The sequence below is a fragment of the Hyaena hyaena genome, unplaced genomic scaffold, assembly GCF_003009895.1.
Source record: "Hyaena hyaena isolate Hyena2069 unplaced genomic scaffold, ASM300989v1 scaffold_205, whole genome shotgun sequence".
NCBI lineage: Eukaryota > Metazoa > Chordata > Mammalia > Carnivora > Hyaenidae > Hyaena > Hyaena hyaena.
The window spans coordinates 1,453,486-1,473,432 of NW_024080838.1; the positions used below are offsets into that span (position 1 = coordinate 1,453,486).

Below are 19,947 nucleotides of genomic sequence, written 5' to 3' on the forward strand. Positions count from 1 at the left end.
GAGGGCGAGGCGCCGAGACTTCGCCCCGCGCCCCGCCCCCCTCTCCGTAGTGGAAGGGCCCGCCGCTTCCTCGATTCCTGCGGCCGCACGACCCCAATAATCGCTCCCTGCGGGGCGCGGGGGAGGGGGCTCGTGAGCGCCGAAACCGTCCCAGGGAAAGCACCAGAAACCTGCGGTTCAGGGAAAGGCCTCTGCTGCTGCTCGGCCGTCCCAGAGAAGGAGAGGTGGGGCCCCAAGAAACAAAAACCTTGGCAGTCCGACGCCCAGTGGGAGGGAAGCCCGGCGCCCACTAGCCACACTCGCAACACTCCCGCGGCTTCCCCAGCTCCGCATACGGGCCTGCGCGGCGGCCAGCAGGGCGCGGCGCCGCCGCCAGAGGGCAGCCCTACCCCACGTGGGCACCGCGCGGCCAGACGGGCGCCCGGAGGGCTCAGCGTGCACGCGAGCGGGGCACCCGGGAGGGCCCCCAGCCCGCCTCCCAGAATAGTTTCTCGTCCCTTGTGCCAGCTTGACAGCGTCGTGGTGGATATTTCCCAGCCGGGGCTGAGAGCTGGGAGCATGTGTGGGAGGGAGGCTAGGGGGTAGGGGACGAGGGGGGACAGGGGGCACCTCGAGGGACATGAAACGCACTCTGGGAATTTCACGAGCGCGGAGCTAAAGCCGCGTACACAAGTGTAGCTTAACTAAAGCAAACAAAGCAAGTGACACGTCCAAATGTGGGGCTCGAGTAACGCTCACCCAGATCTCTGTGAACATTGTCCCCGCAGCGTTCCTCCTGGGTTGATCTTCCGCTCTGACCTTCCCTAAATCCTAACACTCATCTCTGAGCGGCCAGAAGATAATTTGCCACGTTTTTCAAACGTTTCCAGGGAAGATCCCTTTAACCCTTTGAGGAGGGAGCTTTGGACAAAGTTCCAAACGGAACGCAAAGTCCATCTCCGTGTCCTCCTTGGCCAGACAAGTTCAGGGTGGTGGAATGGGGGCTGTTAACTGATCATCTAACGTAACTAATGGTCTGCGAGCAAATTCCTCCCCTCCGTTTTATCTTTAGATACTTCGCCTCACACCAATCCTCAGTCTAGTGAAAATAATGGCGTTTATTTAGGTATTGACTGGGTACTTATAAAACCTAAACTTCCTGATGTAAAAGTGAACTCATTGGTAAGGACTCCTGGCTACATCAACAAATCAATGTGATGCCTGATTAATAGTGCTGATTAATGTTGGCTCAGGTTAATGCTGAGCCCATTACAATAATTAAATGGTTCAGCTATTTCTCAAGCGAGAGTCAATGAAGAATAATTTATTTAGAATTTGAGGCGTTCTCATAGATCTTTGAAAGATCTATGATGGACTTTATGGGTCATTTGTAAGTGTAACTGGTGGGTAGCTCTCTCCATGGCAACAAAAACTCGATTTTAAAATAAGTCTTCGGTAGGGGGACAGTTTATTTTTGAGACTCTGTGATGGATAAGGGGAGTAATAAAACGTTGGGAAACGTGAAAAACCTGGTGGATAAAATGATATACACAAAGGCAGCTGATGATTGTTTCTACAGAAAGCCACTGATTTGATTTTTGATTTAGTTTTTGTCAAGTGGTTATTTTAATCAGAAAGCTATTAATTTGGAGGCAGGTAACCGCTTTGAAATAGAAGTGTTTTTAGAAAATGCAAAAATTGAAAAGGTATAGCTATGTGAGTGTGAATTCTACAAGCTCTTGGGATTTTTACACCAGCCACGATCATTTGAGTTGATGACAAAGATGGGAATACTCAAAATAATATTATATTTGAGTTATTTCCACTACCTTGTGACCTGAAAAGGAAAACTGGATTGAACAGAACTTGAATCTTATTTTAAAATATTATTTCGTTTCTTTTTCACCAGTGTCTATTAAAAATATTTAGATTTTCCAAAAACATTTCTGAAGCTGGCTTGAGAGTTTTAATTAATGTAGTTCCTATTAAGCCCGAGTTAAGGTATGTGTATATGTTGGAGTTATTTATTTTGAGATTACTGTGAAGTGTACATTAAAATGTCTCCCTTACTCAGAGCTATAGAGTCCCTTACCCATTATGAAAGAATTTTTCTGAGCTGTTCCGAGGTGCAGGATTTTTTTTTTTACAATGTATTTTGGTTTTCACTAACATTTTCTATTTCTTTTCTGCATTCAGTGATTACTTTCTTTATTCCCACGAAATGTGTCAGATCCTCTCATTAGAGTGGCTTAGTTTAGCTGTCAAGTTTCTAGGGCATTCAATTGCAGATAAGTGACTAAAACACCAGCCTAACCACATTTTTATTAACAGATGGCGGAAAACAAACGTCTTTGGAGAAGAACCGAAGGCGACAGGTTGAAAGGTCAGTAAACAATTATTATTGTGCTTAAACTGGGGGGTTTCTCTACAGATCTGATGGGGGAGCCGCTGGCCCAATGTGGGGGAGATGGAGCAACCCAAGAGATCTCAGAACCATTCCCCTAGGGACCACCTCGGACGACGTGGGGGAGGGGCGTTACCTCCGGGCTGGACGTCTCCTACAGGCCATCTGAGCGGTCAAACTGTCGCGTCACGGGAGTGCTTGTGAGGTTAGGGTTGAGGGCTCAGTGAAGGGAAGGAGCCTGGGAATCCTAACTCGTGCAGCGAGCGGCCCTAGGTCCAGAGCACCGCGGGCCAGCGCGTAATTCGGGTCCCAACCCCTTTGACAAGGCGTACTAAAGAGTGGTGGGGTCCCCTCTCCTCCCCCTATCTTCTCAGTTGCTGCTCCCCTCTACGGGTAAACTTTCTCTCCGGAGCTGGGCTGATTTCCTAGGCTTTCTTTCCCTTCCCTCGGTAGCTCTCTGACGTGCACACCATGTGACAGGCCTCCTGCTATAAGCCGAGGAAAGGTCCGCCCTCTCCTGGACTCAGCCCTCGCCTCGCCGAGCTCGGTCCCTAGACTCTCTCTCGTCCCGCACCCTCCCGGGCGCCCGACACTCTGCCTCGCTCGCCCTGGGCCTCGCCACCCCCTCCTCCCTGGTCGTGCGAGGGCCGCTCCTCAAGGGGAAGGTCAAGTCCCCCCCCCCCCCCCCCCCCCCCCCCCCCCCCGCCTGGGACGGGTGCGCGCGGCGCCCAGCGAGCGCAGACACCGTGCGGCTCTCGCGGCGGCACAGGAGCTACAAAGTCTCGGCGCAAAAAGCCTCCGCGGCTGCCCCGCAGCTCCCGCGCAGCCCCCGCAGCCGCGGAGGCGCCCCCAGCGTGGCGCCCCCGCGCCGGGCCCGCCGCCCGGGACCCGCGCGGCGGCGCGGCGGGAGCCCGGGGCCCGGCGCCCCCATGCGCCGCCTCGCCGCCGCCTCGCCACAGCCATGACCCTGAGCGCGGAGATGTCCGATGCCTCCGGCCTCGCGGAGGAGACAGACATCGACGTGGTAGGGGAGGGCGAGGACGACGACGACGAGGAAGAAGACGACGACGAGGGCAGCGGCGGCGCGTCCCGCCTGGCGCTCCCCGCGCGGCGGCGGCGGCGGCGGCGGCGGCGGCGCTCCTCCGCCGGGGAGGACGAGCTCGAGGACCTGGAGGAGGAGGAGGACGACGACGATGACATCCTGCTGGCCCCGCGCTCAGCGGCCTCCACGGCGCCCCCGGGCCCAGCCCCAGCGGCGGGGGCCGGGGCCGGCGCGGGCGGCGGCGCGGGCGCGGGCGCGGGCGGCGGCGGGACGGCGGGCGGCGGCGCCAAGAACCCGCTGGTGAAGCCGCCCTACTCGTACATCGCGCTCATCACCATGGCCATCCTGCAGAGCCCCAAGAAGCGGCTGACGCTGAGCGAGATCTGCGAGTTCATCAGCGGCCGCTTCCCCTACTACCGGGAGAAGTTCCCCGCCTGGCAGAACAGCATCCGCCACAACCTCTCGCTCAACGACTGCTTCGTCAAGATCCCCCGCGAGCCCGGCAACCCCGGCAAAGGCAACTACTGGACGCTGGACCCCGAGTCCGCCGACATGTTCGACAACGGCAGCTTCCTGCGCCGGAGGAAGCGCTTCAAGCGGCAGCCGCTGCTCCCGCCCAACGCCGCGGCCGCCGAGTCGCTGCTGCTGCGCGGCGCGGGGGGCGCGGCGGGCGCGGGCGACCCCGCGGCGGCCGCGGCGCTCTTCCCGCCCGCGCCGCCGCCGCCCCCGCACGCCTACGGCTACGGCCCCTACGGCTGCGGCTACGGCCTGCAGCTGCCGCCCTACGCGCCGCCCTCGGCCCTCTTCGCCGCCGCCGCGGCCGCCGCGGCCGCCGCCGCCTTCCACCCGCACTCGCCCCCGCCGCCCCCGCCGCCCCCGCCGCCGCACGGCGCGGCCGCCGAGCTGGCCCGGACCGCCTTCGGCTACCGGCCGCACCCGCTCGGCGCCGCCCTGCCCGCCCCCCTGCAGGCCTCGGCCGCCAAGGCCGGCGGCCCGGGCGCCTCGGCGCTGGCGCGCTCGCCCTTCTCCATCGAGAGCATCATCGGAGGCAGCCTGGGCCCGGCCGCCGCCGCCGCCGCCGCCGCGCAAGCAGCCGTCGCCGTGCAGGCCTCGCCCTCCCCGTCTCCGGGGACGCCGTCCGCGCCCGCGCCCGCGCCGGGATCCGGCGGCGGCGGCGGCGGCGGCTGCGCGGCGCAGGCGGCCGTGGGCCCGGCAGCCGCGCTCACTCGCTCCCTCGTGGCCGCCGCGGCCGCCGCCGCCTCCTCGGTCTCCTCGTCCGCCGCCCTGGGGACTCTGCACCAAGGGACTGCCCTGTCCAGTGTGGAGAACTTTACTGCTAGGATTTCAAATTGTTAATAACGCTATGTTAGCGCGCTTGGGAAAGAGAAGGTAGGAATCCCGGCTGCTTCTTTTTTCTCCCCATCTTTGCTGGTTGGGTGTTTGGTACGCTTCTCCCGGCGCGGCCCCTCCCGACCTCGCACCCCCGTTTTCGCCGCTTGGGACTCTCGACAAGACTGAGTTTGGCAGCAGCGGGGGCGCGCTTTTTGGCTCTGCAGGTCCCTCTATTTATGCAAAGTCGCCCTCGGTTGCAGGCCCCGACCGGGGGTGCGGAGGAAGAGGGTACTGGTGTGGGCTCTCTCTTGGCCTAGGCACAAGGGGCTTCCTTGACTTGTGGGAAATGTGGTAGCGGTGGTGGAGTTTTAAAATCTAAGCCTTTTTGAGGTCTAGAGATTCTCAGGTCCAGGCGTTAAAAATACCAGTAATGTTCAAAAGAATGATACACAAATAGTAAAGGTCCTGAAGAGTGCCAGCGAAGCAATAGTTTTTATTTTGAGGACACTTGTCTGGTGTACTTTTTCATGAAAAAGGAAAAAATGATTAACATGTTTACACAAGGAGAAAAAAGTCAAAATTATCATTTCTTATTTTAACCTGTGTTTTGTATCATAATAGACTTGCGGAATTTTTATTTTGTACTTACTGCGTATTCTTTACAAGGAGTATTGTAAATTTTACTGGCAATTATTGTACTATTCTAATGTAAGATTTTTACACTTTTTCAGAAATAAAATGCTTAATTTTCAAAGAAAATCCACCAAAAATTGGCTTCAGTCGTCCCCTTCTTAGTTTCTTTTCTGTTAAGAAAATTTCTATGGGAGTTAAACAGGAACCCAATATAGAATAGGACATTTTATTTTCAAAGAGAATTAAACAAAAGCGTCATGCCATGATTTTTCAGTTATACTTTCTAGGTCAAAGCCATTGCAAGAAACCAGAAACTACTTCTAAATGGTTACAAATTGAAGAAGTTACTTTAGTATACGTTTTCAAATCTCATTCTATTCCATTTTGAAGACCATTGAGGCTAGTTAAAGTTAACACTAGTTAACCTAGGTAATTTTTATGAGACTTTTAATTTTATTAGTGAGCTTCCCACTTCATTTGATTTCCACTCGCTTTTGAGCACAATATTGTATTTATCTGTAAAAACTGCAACGCAACATTATATTGTAATGAAAGCAACAGAAGCAAATAGGCAATTTTTGGTTTAAAATTCTTACAGAATGATCAACACTCAAACAGCTTTGAAGTCCTGAATAATATTTACATATATAAAATAAATTGTATTTGAAAGCTCTAGTTCTCTTGACAGAAGGGATTCCACGAATTGAATAAAGAAGTTTTTATTCTAAAAAGCAAACTTAACAGTAGAATTCTAATTTGAGTAATTTAAGGTATGTAAGAGAAATCTTCAATTTTAGGGTAGTGTACACTTTAAGAATAAAAATGAAAATGTATCAGGTGTTTATTGAAATATTTATACAATTTTCATGATTTAGGCTATCAGTTTTCAAATTTTAAGTGTTTTCATTAACTACTTATTGCAGGCAATTTCTAGTTCCTTGAAAAAATGTGAGTCTCTAGTTTTATGACTATAGAAGTTATTGTGGGCTCCAAATATAACCAAAGCATATGTAGTATGTCATTTAAATGCTCAATATTAGTAAGTTGCAGAGGAGGTTAACTATGTTTATTAAATTATTTTTCAGAAAAATCTGGACAGGTATATACCTGAGGATATATACCTACCCAGTCAAGTTAACAAAGACTGGCTCATAATAGGCCAATATTTTTGCAGTGACATTTACTCTTGATGTCCTGTCCTCTGACTCCTTTGTAGGGAGGAAAAAACAGACTCTCACAGCTTCAAAAACTGAGTTCTGGGTTTTTTTTTTCCCCCTATCAAATATTTGGAATAGATTAAATAAGAGTTTAAACGTACCCTCGAAGTTTACCACTAAGTGTATAGATACAGATTGAAATATTAGACCAAAATCTTATATGCAAAAGTTACGTTTACCCTAGCACGGCTAAAGAGAACGGAGACTTTGGAACCGAGAACGTCCAGATGTCACAGCTGCCCGGGGTGGAGAGGAGTTAGCAGGCGGAACCCGAACGGCACAGGCACCGCTCGCCTGCCTCGCAGCTTTCTGTAAGTCACAGATCTGAAACTTAGAGCTGAGAGTCATTATGAGGAGAGAGTGAAGGAACAAGGCCCTGGGTATTGATAGTATTTGCATGAGACTTGGACGCCCTGAACGCAGGGAATCCCAGCTACTCCTGCTGTCTGTTCAAATTCCCGCATCTTTAAAAAGAGCCAGGACGGACTCTCCCCTCCATCCCCTCCACCCCGCAACCCCCTCCCAGGTTGTCCGTGCTTTTAAGAGAATGGCGAGAAGGCACTGTGCAGTTCGGCGCTGGCCTCCTTTGGGGTCTGGAGGTGAGGCCCCGCATCACCCGCGCCAGCTAGAGAGACCGCAAGCCCGAGGAAAAAGTAAGCGCAACCGGCCTGCTCACTCTCGCGTTTTGCCTCAGCACCCTCCGGGTTTGGGGGTCCGCAGTAGGCGTTGCTGGCCGGACGGTGGACGAGACCGTGGGGAGCCAAGGCGGCGAGCCAGGCAGGGAGCGAGCGGTGGCGGACTACCGGGCGGCCGGGAACGCGGGGCTCGCCCCGTTGGCTGAGCGGGCGAGCAGGTGCTGGAACAAAGGCCGCGGGGCTGCCCGGCTACCGAGGCCTTTGATGGGCAAGGACGTCTCCTCCCGGGGCTCCTCATTCGCATGCAAATCCAGCTCTGGTCCTCTTTTCTTTGAAGGCAAACAGAAGGATGTTTGTGTGTTTGTAAGGACGTAGCTTGCTTGAACAAGCCTTCCTCAATAGGCTGGGTCTCGAAAAATAAACCAGTTGGACAAACATTGGCCACCAGCTCTCCTCCTCCCAACTACAAAGTGTGGATTTGCTACAACTCATTAACCCGACGCTTTTCTCCCCTTCGCCTTGTGTCTCTGCTCATCAAACGCCCCCGTAGAGCCTGGAGACAAATGACCGAAGCGCAGTCGGGAGGGAATTGCAGTTAATAGGGAGAGGGATATATTGGGGCTAATGGCTCAGGCAGCTCCCGGAGAAGGACCACACAAAAAGGAGCCTCTCCATTCAGGGCTCTGTTGTGCTGCAGAGATTTAATCTGCAGCTAGATTTAGCCAAATGTTATCTATTGCCGGGGTAATGAAGCCCTTATGGATTGAATTGCTCCTTGTACCACACATGATGTCATGACCTTAGATCGTTTCTTGGTTGATTTCTTTTTTCTCTCTTGGGTAATTATTTTATTTCTTTAAAATAAGAAGCCAGCGCTTCTGCTCAACATGTTTCCTCTCTGTCCCCATCCTGTGCATTTATTTAAGAGCCACTTCCTTTCCTCTAATTAAAAGAAAAGAAAAAGAAACTGGGTAGGGGAAGGAAAAATGATGAGACCCTTTCCCATTTTCTCTCACTGAGGCATCTGGACGCTTGCTCAGCTCCCCTTCCCTGTCCCCTACTCAGTGGGCCTTTCCTGCCCAAAGTTTCTGCTGGTGGAACTGGATTTGGAGTATATTTACTATCAAAATTCTTACAGTGAATGTAATAAGCATCCATCTGGGGAAAAGCTTCTGCCTTTCAGGGTTTTTTTTTTTTTCCTTGAAAGCTCACCATTTCTTCCTGTCCTCTGTCCTCTGAGAGAGCTGGGGGAGGTGTTTTTTTCTGATGGAAGGTGATTATTTTGATGGACTACCAGCCCGTGTCATTTATTAAAGGCTGTCTGAGGCCAGCGGCTCTGCCTGTTTTGTTTTTCTCTCTCTGGCCCTGGTGGCTCTGATTTCCTTGCTTGACGGAAGACCAAGCTTGGAGCAGCTAACTGTGTTATTATAAGTGCTATAGATGGGTAGGGATCAGATCTTAGTACCCAGAGCCAGGAATTAAGGACTCTAGTTTAGTTTAAAAATTTTCTGCTGGCTACACATTTTGCTCACACTTATTTTTATTACTGACTGAGAAAAGTCGTGCGGGGACAACTTTAAGTTCCTATCTCCATCCAACTCAATCCAAATCAGAAATCTGCACAGCAGTCAGTCTGGTCCCTCTGGGCTCCTCCAGGGGGATAACCACAGGAAACATGGGCGTGCCAGGGGTCCTCTGCCCCCCTGTAGAACTGAACCAGACCGGGAGCTGGGCTGGGAAGCAGAGGACAAGTAAAGTGGGCCTGGCTTTGTCAGCATCCATCCCTGTCTCTCCCCGTTTCCTGGTGTTGAAGCTGGGACACACACACACACACGCACACACGCACGCACGCACGCTCATTGCCCATCAGCTGCCACTTGCCTCCCTTCTCCCCTATGATTTTGTAATTAGGCATATGCTTTTTGTTGGTAAATGTGTTTGATGTCACGGCCAGTGAAATGTGGACTGTTTATAGGGCCACGAATGTAAATGTGTAAATATGTTTAGTGTAAAATCTGGCCCTTCGACTTTAGCAATAAATACCCTGCCAATTTGGATACGATTACATTTGACAGAAAGATGGAGAATCTGATCATGACCAGCTGCTCATGGCTCTTTGGGACTTGTACTTTCCCAACTGAATTCACTTTTCAGATAATTTCTTTGCATGTCACATCCCTCTAATCACAGCTTTCTCTTGACATGAACAGCTTGGGCTCTTTCTATTGTCGACCGCTCTGGCATGCAGGGAAACTTCCTGGTTCATTCCTCCTGCTTCTTTACTAGGAAAACACTATTCAGTAACAAGTAAACACAAACAGAAAATAACTGATTATTATCATCGATCCCCTTTTTGAGGTCTGAGCCTCCAGGTGTGATAAGATGGCTCTCTATAGAAATGAGATAAACCCTATGAGTTCCTGACCCACACTTGTACTTTCCTTCTCTTTATCATCATCATCCTGACTTAAAAGCTGTTTTGAGCTATTTTAAGTTTTAAAAACTAACATTTTAGGAAGTACACTATACGTACAGAAAAGTGCACAAATCTCCGTGACTTTTCAAAGGTGAACACACCCTTGCCACCAGCATCAGATCAAGCAGCAGATGCTACCAGTTTCCTAGGAACCACCCAGTTCTTCCAGTCACTACCCTCCCCACACAGTAGCTTTTAAAAAGGATTCTTATTAACATTTCTCTCAACCACACTGAAATAGTGAGGACAAGAATTGTTACTGATCCCATTTCCAAATAAAGATGTTAAGATCGAAAAGATATGAAATGACTTGCCCAAGGTCACAGCTACCAGGACTTCAGTATTTAAACCCCATTTTATGTCCTTCACATCACACTGCCACTTGGTGGCCGGCACTGTGATTTATTAAACACCCACTGTGGCAGGGCAATTGCCTTAGAGGTCATTGTGCAGAAGAACCATTTGTTTCTTATTCACTTTTTGCTTCCTTGCTAGATCCTCCTCCCTGCTTCCTCTACTCCACTTCATATAAATACATTTGCAGTCTCTGGTCAGTTATTTCAGATATGTCAGCTTCCTCTACCTAGTGCCACACAATACCCCTCTAACATCACTCTTCCAATCTTTTGTGCATCAGCAATCTCCTTTAAAATATCACACACACACACACGTGTCACCTTTTCATCTTTGTACTATTTGCCCATTTCCTCTTCCTTTCTCCCTAATTTTTAATGGTTGAAATCTGCCACACTGACAGAAATTTTGCTAAGCAAGTCTTTATAACCAGATTGAAGGTCCTATTATCTCCAAGTGGAAAAAGGAAGAATATGTAAGAGTCAGATCAACTGATTTAACATTTAATGTGAAAGAAAATCACTTTTCATAAAATGTACCCACTCTTCTCTGTCCAGACACACTCTTGAAGATTTTTCTGTTTTTAAACAGCTGTGTATGATGTGGACTAAGTGGATCCTTTTAGCTCTTGCACAATTAATCCACTGCATTGGAGCCTACTGAGGGACAATCCCACCTGGAACTCAGAACTGCGTGGTCAGGGGTTTTCCTAAAATGCTTTTGGGGGGAGGAAATTCTAGACCACCTGCCAGAATCACATCTTTTTCTTGATGTGAAAGCATCCTTGCCCATTGCCACCAGAAGCATTATTTTATTAGAGCCTAGTCTCCTCGGGCAGTTGCTGGGGCCAGTGCTTTGTCCCCTATGAGAACATCCAAGCTGGAATCAGTGCAAGGATTGTACCTGACTAACCACGAGCTGCAGACGGCAGAGGAAAGTGTATATAGTTATCTTTTCAAGGAACAGTGCTTAATGCAAGGTAACATTGATCTTCTAGAGAAAGAGGGGTTTTGTAGAACACCCAGAAACATTTCTTCTTTTAGATTTTATGCTGTAAAAGACAAAAAAACCCCATTTCAGGAAGAAAAGCAGCCGGTTAATATCAGAAACTATATTTAGAGAACCTGGAAAGTTCTGATTCTGTATTTGAAATCAGGAGACAGTCTGGGAGGTTATTTTTCTACTGTTGTTTTTTAAGAATTACTTGATTTTTCAATGGGGTGTTTCCCTGTATTTAGGATCTTACAGTTAAAAGAGAATCTATCTAATGCATTAAAAAGAATGCAAACTATATATGGAATGTGTTCATAGGCTCAGTGCGTCTGTTGAGTACCAGCGGAGCTTCTGGGCAGGCCCAAGGTGGTGGATCAGAGGCCCTGGGGCAGCTCTGGGGCTGGCCCTCTCTGTCCCAGAGGGAGTCAGGCACAAATTGAGGGTTCTCTCTTATTTGCAACTACTGATTAATAACAGACTAGTAAAGACAAAGCAGTGGCACATATTAGTTATGGCTGAAAGCAGAAGGCTCTGTGCACACTTGCGTAGAATTCCCATTCATATAAGTAAAAGGCAGAGATTTTCAGCAATAAAAGGACACAACACATTTCCTGAAATGTCAACAATGAAGTATAATTATGAATGAAAAACAACTTGGTCCTCTATTTCTGTTTTTTACCATTTTAATGCAAAGCTTCATGTTTATGAAAATGACCATAAGATCATGTTTTTAATGATTGACTCTGGAGAGGGGGGAAAAAGGAAGCACAAACCAAAAACTTCTCCAAAGCCCACGACAGAATAAATAAGACTAATTTGAAATTAAATGTTAGATCAGTTTTTACACTCATTTGTAGTTTTGGGGAGCTTGGGGATAGGTTGTGAGACAAATAATACACTTTATTGGATCCTATTTTGGAGAACATAAAACCTATACAAATGTATAGGAATGATGATTCCTCTCTGACTTTTTTCCTACGTTTCTTCCTGGAAATAAAAAGTGAGACTTCTAAACTTTGGAGGAGAACCAAGTTCTTAAATTAGTGAAGAGAAATCTTTGGCTATATATAAAAATCCCTCTTCAATTTATGAAATAAATTGTTACCTAACCCTTTCTGGAAATAATGAGAAGAGATAGGCTTGTGTTTTCTCTTACTTCAGCCAGTTGTGTATTTGTACAGATGACTTTCTCCTCCCTTCTAAAATAAACAAAGCAGTAGTGCTTTAAATCCACTCTTCTAGTCTCTTGCTCCATGTCTTTTCTCTAGTTGCTTATCTACTGATCAACTCTTTAACCTCTAGGCTTTGGTAAAGTGGGATTAGTCTGCATTATTTATTGAGCACCTGCTTCATTGCAAATCCCTTTATTCCCACTTTAAATGAAAGAATTCCTGCCACCACGTTGCCTCTGATAACATAAGCATACACTCATGGAACCAGGGGAGGAGGCCAGTTCAGCAGGAAAACAGCGAGGTGGAGGAAAGAGTAAGGAAGATAATGTTTTCAGTTTTTTCATTTAACATACCTCTTTCAAACTGGTAAACGAAACAGAGGTTGTCTGCTTATTGACAGTGTCTTCCTAGTTGGGCAGTTTACCCGCAAAGCACCTAAAGCATTTTAAGTGTCTATGTGGTTTGGAGAGAACTCAGTACCAAACTCCTCCTTGCAGATAACTATAAATTTGAGTTTCCTCCTAAGTTTTTAAGGCTTTTTATTAATAGACCATCTAGTCGTGGTACCCCTAGCCACTACTACTTCTCTGTGAGGTATTGAAAGGAAGGAGGTGCACATCAAAAAATGCTCGCTCGTACTACTGTGAACTGAGATTGTGACCTACATGGAATGAGTTTATGTTCACAGATTTTGTGAAGAGTTAAATAGAGGCACAGTGGAAAAACCCTCGGACACTTTTTTCACAGGCTTAAACATTTTATTGCAAATCAAAGAAAATTTCAAAAATAAAGCAAGTCTATTTTTCTTGTATTCTTTTACAAACTTTAAGATAAATATTTTTCACTTGCAGAAACTTGTAGACACGTCAATATGCAAACTCAGAGAGCCGGGTTCTGCACCATTGGGGGTACATAGGCACCCCAGAGTTTTTCCGTATTCAGTTCAAGCATTAACCTCACCTTTAAGTTGTCATCACCGAGAAACTGGGAGGGCAAGTCAGCAAGCTTGGGTCTTGTTTTCTTCTTCAAAAGTAACCAGGGGTAGAGAGGATAAAAATAAAATGCTGAGGCACTCTGTGTTCTGTTTTCCTATGTCAGGAATTTAATATTTCTTTGCTTTCCTCCTCTTTCCCTCCATCCCCCCCTCCCCCATAGCAGGACTCCAGCAACCCGTCCCCCCCACCCCCATCTTTAGGATTATCTGAGAAGGGATCCCTTATTTTAGGGAGTTGGTGGGTGCGAGTTGTTATTGTAACTCTATTCTGTAACTAAAGCTCTGGCATGTAATAAATCTCTCCCCAGAGACTTTTGGATCTTTGATTTGAAAAATCGGATTCCTTTTGTGGAAACAGTTGACAGGAACCTAAAAGGATTAGTTGCATTCCACATAGGATAATTTTTACTGGCAACATTTTGAACCGATTTGGTCCCTTTCAGACCTTAAACAATGTCCAGAGAAACGATCTAACGAGACTTGTATTGTTTTCCTTTGCTTGTGAATCCGTTTGCTGCTTGTGCCAACGTCTCGATACGGTTTTGACGGGGTTTTGCTCCCGAGCTGTGCACCGAATTAATTTTTAATCGCCCTTTCTACTTGGTGTGTTACCTCCTTCGGCCAGGGGCGCGGCAGTGTTTTCCCAACGTCAGCCGTTGAAACGAAGCTGGAGCCGGTGGTGTGTCTCCCGGTGGCGCCGCGTCTGGGAGGGGCGCAGAGACCCGTCGTCGATGGCACGGGGCCGCGCGTCCGTCGCGTCGCGGTCAGGCCCGCGGTGGCCGGCAGCTCAGGCGCCCGGACGGAGCCGCCGTCGGTGCAGCAGCGCGCACTCCCAAACCGGCACCGTCTAACAGCCCCTGGGGCCCTCTGTCCACCGGGACGCGACGCTGAAATCCGGAGGGCGAGAAGCGAGAGAATTGTGCTTCTCCTTTCTTCCTAGCGCCCCCCCCCCCCCCCCCCCCCCCCCCCCCCCCCCCCCCCCCCCCCCCCCCCCCCCCCCGGCCCTCTCCCCTGTTTATTTTGTTGTCAGCGGACTTATCAAGATGTTAGTTTGCTGGAGGTTCTGACCTGCCCGGGCGCTTTGGCTGCTCGGCCCGGGTTTTCCCCTCTGTTTTTACACCTGCACAAACTCCACCGCACTCCCCTGCCTGATTTATAGCCCAATTAAAGGTTCAGTGTTCTCGAAGCCACCCGCACCGCTCCCTCCGCGGCCCCCCGCCGTCCGCGCGAGCGCAGGAATGCGCGGGGCCCCCGCGCCCGACGCCCCGGGGCCGCGCCCAGGACCCCGAGGGGCGGCGGCGCGGGTGAGGGGCCTCGCACGCACACGGCCGGCCCCCAGCAGCCGCGGGCAGGGAAGCCGCGTCCGCAAACCAAAGTTATTTCCGTCTTGGGGTTTCGGCTTCCTCGGGACGAGGCGTTTCTCCCGCGACGCGCAAGGCCGGTGGCGGGAAGGCGCGGGAGCGGCCACGTGGCGCGGCCGGACGCGGCGGCCCCGAGCCGAGCTTTCAGTCGCTACCGTCTCGGGCGCCGCAGCCGCGCCCCGCGGGCCGCACCTCCGCACGGTTTTCCCGACGGGAAAGGGGTGGCCGCGGGACCCGGTGGGGCCGCGGGGCGCTGGCTTGGGGGGGCGGGAGGCCGTGCGCCGCTCGTCCGCGGCCCTTCCTCCGGGTCTCGCGCGGCGGAGTCTGCAAGGCCGCGGCCCAGAGGCGCTTCTGAGGGAAGCGGCGGTGCCGGCTCCCGGGCCCCGGCGGTGCGCGGGAGGTACGGGGTCAGTGACAGCCGGGCCCGCGGTCCCGCCAGAGCCGCGCCTCCGCGCGCGCGGGCGAGCGGGCGGGCTGCGGCTTCGGTCTCCTTTTTCGCGCTCTTTTCTTTCCGGAGAGAATAAGCGACGACCCAGCCGAGATTGGCAGCATTGAGCATCTTCCTAACCCAAGTCTGTCTTCCTTCCATTTATCAACCCACCTTTCTAATTAGACTAATTAGGAGCGCTCTGGGGTGTCGCTAGGCCCAGGGACTGAAACGCTTAGAGGTTATGAAAAGAACCCTGAATGGCCATGCTGGGGGCCAGGCGGGAGCCTCTGCGACCCATTCAGCACAGAGTAACAGTGGCTACATTTATCCCCGGCCATTGAAAAGAGGCTCGATTAAAACGTTTGGGAACTAATGCCACCCTGCATCCCCTCTCTAATTAGAGAAGCCCGGGGTGATGGCGAGAACGCCCGGGACCCCGCAGACTCAAGTCCCGCACGCCACTGCTTTCCGCCCTTTCAGCGCAGCCCATTTCCTTCCCGGAGACAAAAGTCCGCCACCTCCCCACCTGTTGCCGGGGCTGCGTTCCCACCCGTCCCCAGTGCCGTCGCGCGCGTCCCACGCTGAAGGCTCGGCCGACTGCGCTAGAATGCGCAGCACCGCGGAGAAAAGTTGGGGGCAGTCAAGTGGAAAGAGGCTCCTACTTCCCTCCCCCACGGCTTGAAAAGCACCCCTGGGCTTTCGGCATGCTCCGTATTTTCCTCCCCATCTGTCTCTCCTTATTTTCTCACATTGCCTGTGAATAGCTTGGTCTTAACGTCTCCCCACCCTGTTTTTAAACACGAAGTTTCCGAGTCGCGCATCTGGGAACGGCGGTCTCAGCTGCCCTCCCGATCCGCTATGCTGGCCGCACACTTTACTGTAGGAGTTCTTCACTTGCATAAATGATTTGCACTTGTTTGTCACCAGTCTTTTTTTTTTTTTTTTTTACAGAAATATATAGTGAGCACCTAGTATGTGCCTAGACAGATTCTTACCCTACTTTTCAGCCTTCTTTCTGCCCTCTTAGCCCATCCCCAAATATGCTTTAAGAAGTTAAGCCTGACTTGGTTCAACTCCTTAAGCAAGCAGTTGATTCTATCCCTTTGGTTTATATGGAAATTTTTTTCTTTACTTTTTTTTCCCAATGGAGTCAGACACAAGAAACTAGGGAAACAAGAGAAATGAGAAATAGAAGGTATATTGCAACTACAGGTTGTATTTATGTGTGTGAGGTTGTTTGTTCATTTTGTTGGTTAGGGGGTAACAAAAATGTGATATTTTAACAAAAATTTGAGATACATCCTACCCTAGAATAAAGGTGACCAAGACAGTTAGATTTCCTTCCTCCCTCCCCTCCTTCCTCCCCCTTCTCTCCTTTTCTTTCTCCTTTTCTTCTCCTTCCTTCCTTCCTTCCTTCCTTCCTTCCTTCCTTCCTTCCTTCCTTCCTTCCTTCCTTCCTTCCTTCTCTCCTTCTCTCCCTCCCTCCCTCCCTCTCTCCCTCCTTTCCTGTCTTCTTTCCTTCCTTCCTCAGTTTCACTCTTTCTTTCTTTTGCTCCCTAATCCTCATTTTTGGAAAAGAGCCAGATGTACAAAGAAATATCATCAGGTCACTGTTCTTGATCTTGTTAATTTAGAAAATGGAACCTCAGCTAAAGATGCTATTAACTAAATGCCAACCCACAGCATGCAAAATTCCTTGGATCCAAACTTCAAAAAGAGGAATGAAAGATGTCTTGTGAGTGAAAGGAATCATGGAATTTTTAAGGGCCTAAATGGATCTTAATAGAGTTTTATTGCTTCCACACCCTGCTTCACAATATTTTAATTTAACAGTTACAATATGCATGACTTAGCAACATAAATCTAACGAATCAAGAAGCTGGGAGAGGCAGAAAAGAAGAAAGAGAAGAGAAACATGGTTCATGAGCATTGAGGAAAATTATAACTTACAAAATTAAAAAATTTTGGAACCTTTGAAATGAAAAATCAAAATCGATTCTGTGATTTTTATCATCAAACCTCTTATTTTTTTCATTTCAGTTGCTGATTTCTGTTTTAATTAAAGAATTATGTAGTCAAGTGCTCAAATCCGAAGCATTCAACTTGGTGAAGTTTGTGTGTGTACACATGTGCCTGGGCATGCGTGTGCACACACACACATGCACACACAACACCTGTGTAACCACTACTTAGATCAAGTTACGGAACACTTTTACTGTCCCAGAAAACTCCTCCATGCTTGTTTCCAGTCAATACTACCCTACCCCCAACCACTATTCTCATTTCTATCACCATAGTTTTAAATGTTCTTGAACTTCGTATCAGTGAGTCATACAGTGTATATGTAGTCTTTGTTTGGCTTCTTTTACTCATCAGTAAGTTTTTGAGGTTCATCTGTTCAAACTTTTATTTATAAGGCAATATAAAAGGTAAGCCAATTTGTATAGGTCAAGAAGGGTAGGCAGACTAGAAAGTTTTGCCCTACTCTGAAATTAAAACCAAACAAAATTAAATTAAAAACAAACACTCCTTCTCCCCCAAAACTCCCCCAAAACACATTATTATCAACCAGCAGAGGTAATTTTATGATTACAAGTAAGTAAATAAATATGATGAAGTGTTTTAACTGTAGTAACCTTTAGGTACATCATTTTCAATGTGCAGTTGTGGGAGAGCAGAAGCCATATGCAGCTTTTGTAATTGGATTCTATTTCCTACTTGCTATTTTAGCCCCTAATACTAGTAGTAAGTACTTTGGGCCTCTTCACAAAGAATGGCGTGAACTTGAGGGGAAAAGTGAATTACATCTAGTTTGTTCTACCTTAGACATGCAAGTACTTAATGAAATAGCCTGTCAAGTGCACTTTGAATTCTGTTTGAAGTAAAGTGTTCATTTTGCAACTAAGCGAGCAGTCTATACTTTTTTTTCTTTTAATGGATCATTATACAGGGCAGTTCACATTGACCAGAAAAAAGCTGTTCTCTGGAAATGAAGGAAGCACAGCAAACCTGCAGAATTACGGTTGTCTTGCTCTCTCCCAGCACCCCCAGCAATCCAGCCACAAAAGCTTTCTCAGGAATTCAACCAGAGACAACCAGTGCTCTCTTCCCCCCTCTCCCCCCCCCCGCCCCCGTAAAAACAAGACAGTGCAGCTAGTAGGACTTTTTTTCACAGGAAAGACAGCATTTTTAGGTGTGGGTATGTTTGTGTCCTGGGAGAAATTATGAGACCAAGTCCAAGTGACTGAAGTGAGGTTTCGATTGCTTATTACTGGACATAGGCAAATTTGAAGTAGAGAAAACATATTTTTATGATCTTAAATCTAAAAATAAAAATATACAATGAATCTAGAAATGCATACTCGGGAAGACATTTTGAGGACAAAAGTCACCCCTACTGAATTATCATAGTACCAGTCATATAAACTGAACCAGTAATTTCTGAAAATAAGAAGAGAACTACTGAGGCACCTGGGTGGCTCAGCTGGTTGAGCATCTGACTTCGGCTCAGGTCATGATCTCGTGGTCCATGGTTTCCGAGTCCACGGCTCAGAGCCTGGAGCCTGCTTCAGATTCTGTCTTCCTCTCTCTGCCTCTCCCCCGCTCACGCTCTGTCTCTCATAAATAAATAAATATTAAAAATGCTTTTTAATAAAAAAAAAGAGACCCACACACTTAAAGTAAAAAATAGCAATAATATCAATTGCTGGTGAAGATGCAGAGAACTAGGCTCTCTCATACATTACTGCTATGAATGTACCATGGTACAGTTACTCTGGAAAATAGTCTATCAGTTACGAACTAAATATATATTTACCGTACAGCCTAGCACACACACTCGAGGCCATTATCCCAGAGAAATGAAAACTTATGTTCACAGAAATACTTTAAGAATGTCCATAGCAGCTTTATTTGTTATACCAAAAAAAGAAAAAAAAAAGAAAGGAGACAATCTACATTTCCTTCAATGGGTGAAACTCTGGGATGTTCATACAATGAAGAATATTCAGCATCAGAGAGGAATGAACTATTGATGCATGCAACAAACTGGATTTCAAAGGCATTGTGCCTAGTGAAAAAGTCAAAGTCAAAAGGTTACTATATGAAAAAGTCAAAGTCAAAAGGTTACCATATGATATTATTTGTATAACATTATTGAAATGACAAAACGGTAGAGAGGGAAACAGATTGGTGGTTGCCTGGGACAGGAAAATTAGGGAAGGGTCCATAGGTAAAAGGGGGCCAGAGGGGGTTCATTTGCAGTGATTGATGGAAGAGTTCCGTATCCTGATTATTGTGGTGGTTACATGAATAAAATTGCATAGAACTACACACACATGCGAACATCATAAGACTAAGTCTTTTTATAATATATAACCTGCTTACCAGCATTATACAACGTCACTTTCCTCGTTTTGATAGAGTACTGCAGTTACATCAAATATCACCATTGGAGGAAGCGGAGTGAAGAGGATAAGGAACTTCATGTGCTATTTTTGCAACTCCTTGTGAGCCTATTTTTTTTTTTTAATAAAAAGTTGAAAAAAATCAGTACAAAATAAGTAATAGTATTTCATTAATAGAATTCTCTGGTGTGACAAGGGCTTCCATTGTTTGATTTCTCACAATTAATTATGGCAATGAATTTGGCCCTGTCCTTCCAACAGGTATTTTATATGTGATGTTTAAAAGACTGATGATTTTGAATTGTGTTTTCTATTGATAGGCCCAATGATGAAAACTAAAGGAAGAGAAAAAGTTTTGCCCAAGGGGCACCTGGATGGCTCAGTTGGTTGAGTGTCCAGCTCTTGACTGTGGCTCAGGTCATGATCCCAGGGTTGTGGGGTAGAGCCCCACTAAGAGCTCCAGGATGAGTGTGTGGAGTCTGCTTAAGATTCTTTCTTTCTCTCTCTCTCTCCCCCTCT

At 48.2% G+C, this 19,947-nt stretch overlaps 1 protein-coding gene and 1 long non-coding RNA gene across 2 annotated transcripts; both read left to right on the forward strand.

The window, feature by feature from the left end:
• Nucleotides 1–1,460: 1,460 nt before the first annotated feature.
• On the forward strand, nucleotides 1,461–19,529 carry LOC120238387. Its single transcript, XR_005530203.1, has 4 exons — nucleotides 1,461–1,685; nucleotides 2,311–2,362; nucleotides 6,792–6,918; nucleotides 19,445–19,529. It is a non-coding gene; the product is annotated as an uncharacterized LOC120238387 (long non-coding RNA).
• FOXD1 (forkhead box D1) lies at nucleotides 3,321–5,428 on the forward strand. Its single transcript, XM_039242090.1, has one exon. It carries the CDS (start codon nucleotides 3,345–3,347, stop codon nucleotides 4,779–4,781), a length of 1,437 nt encoding a protein of 478 aa, XP_039098021.1. The 5' UTR covers nucleotides 3,321–3,344; the 3' UTR covers nucleotides 4,782–5,428.
• Nucleotides 19,530–19,947: the final 418 nt, after the last annotated feature.

Excerpts from the sequence above, each read along its gene's own strand:
- FOXD1 (XM_039242090.1), top strand. The coding sequence starts at position 3,345 with ATGACCCTGAGCGCGGAGATGTCCGATGCCTCCGGCCTCGCGGAGGAG.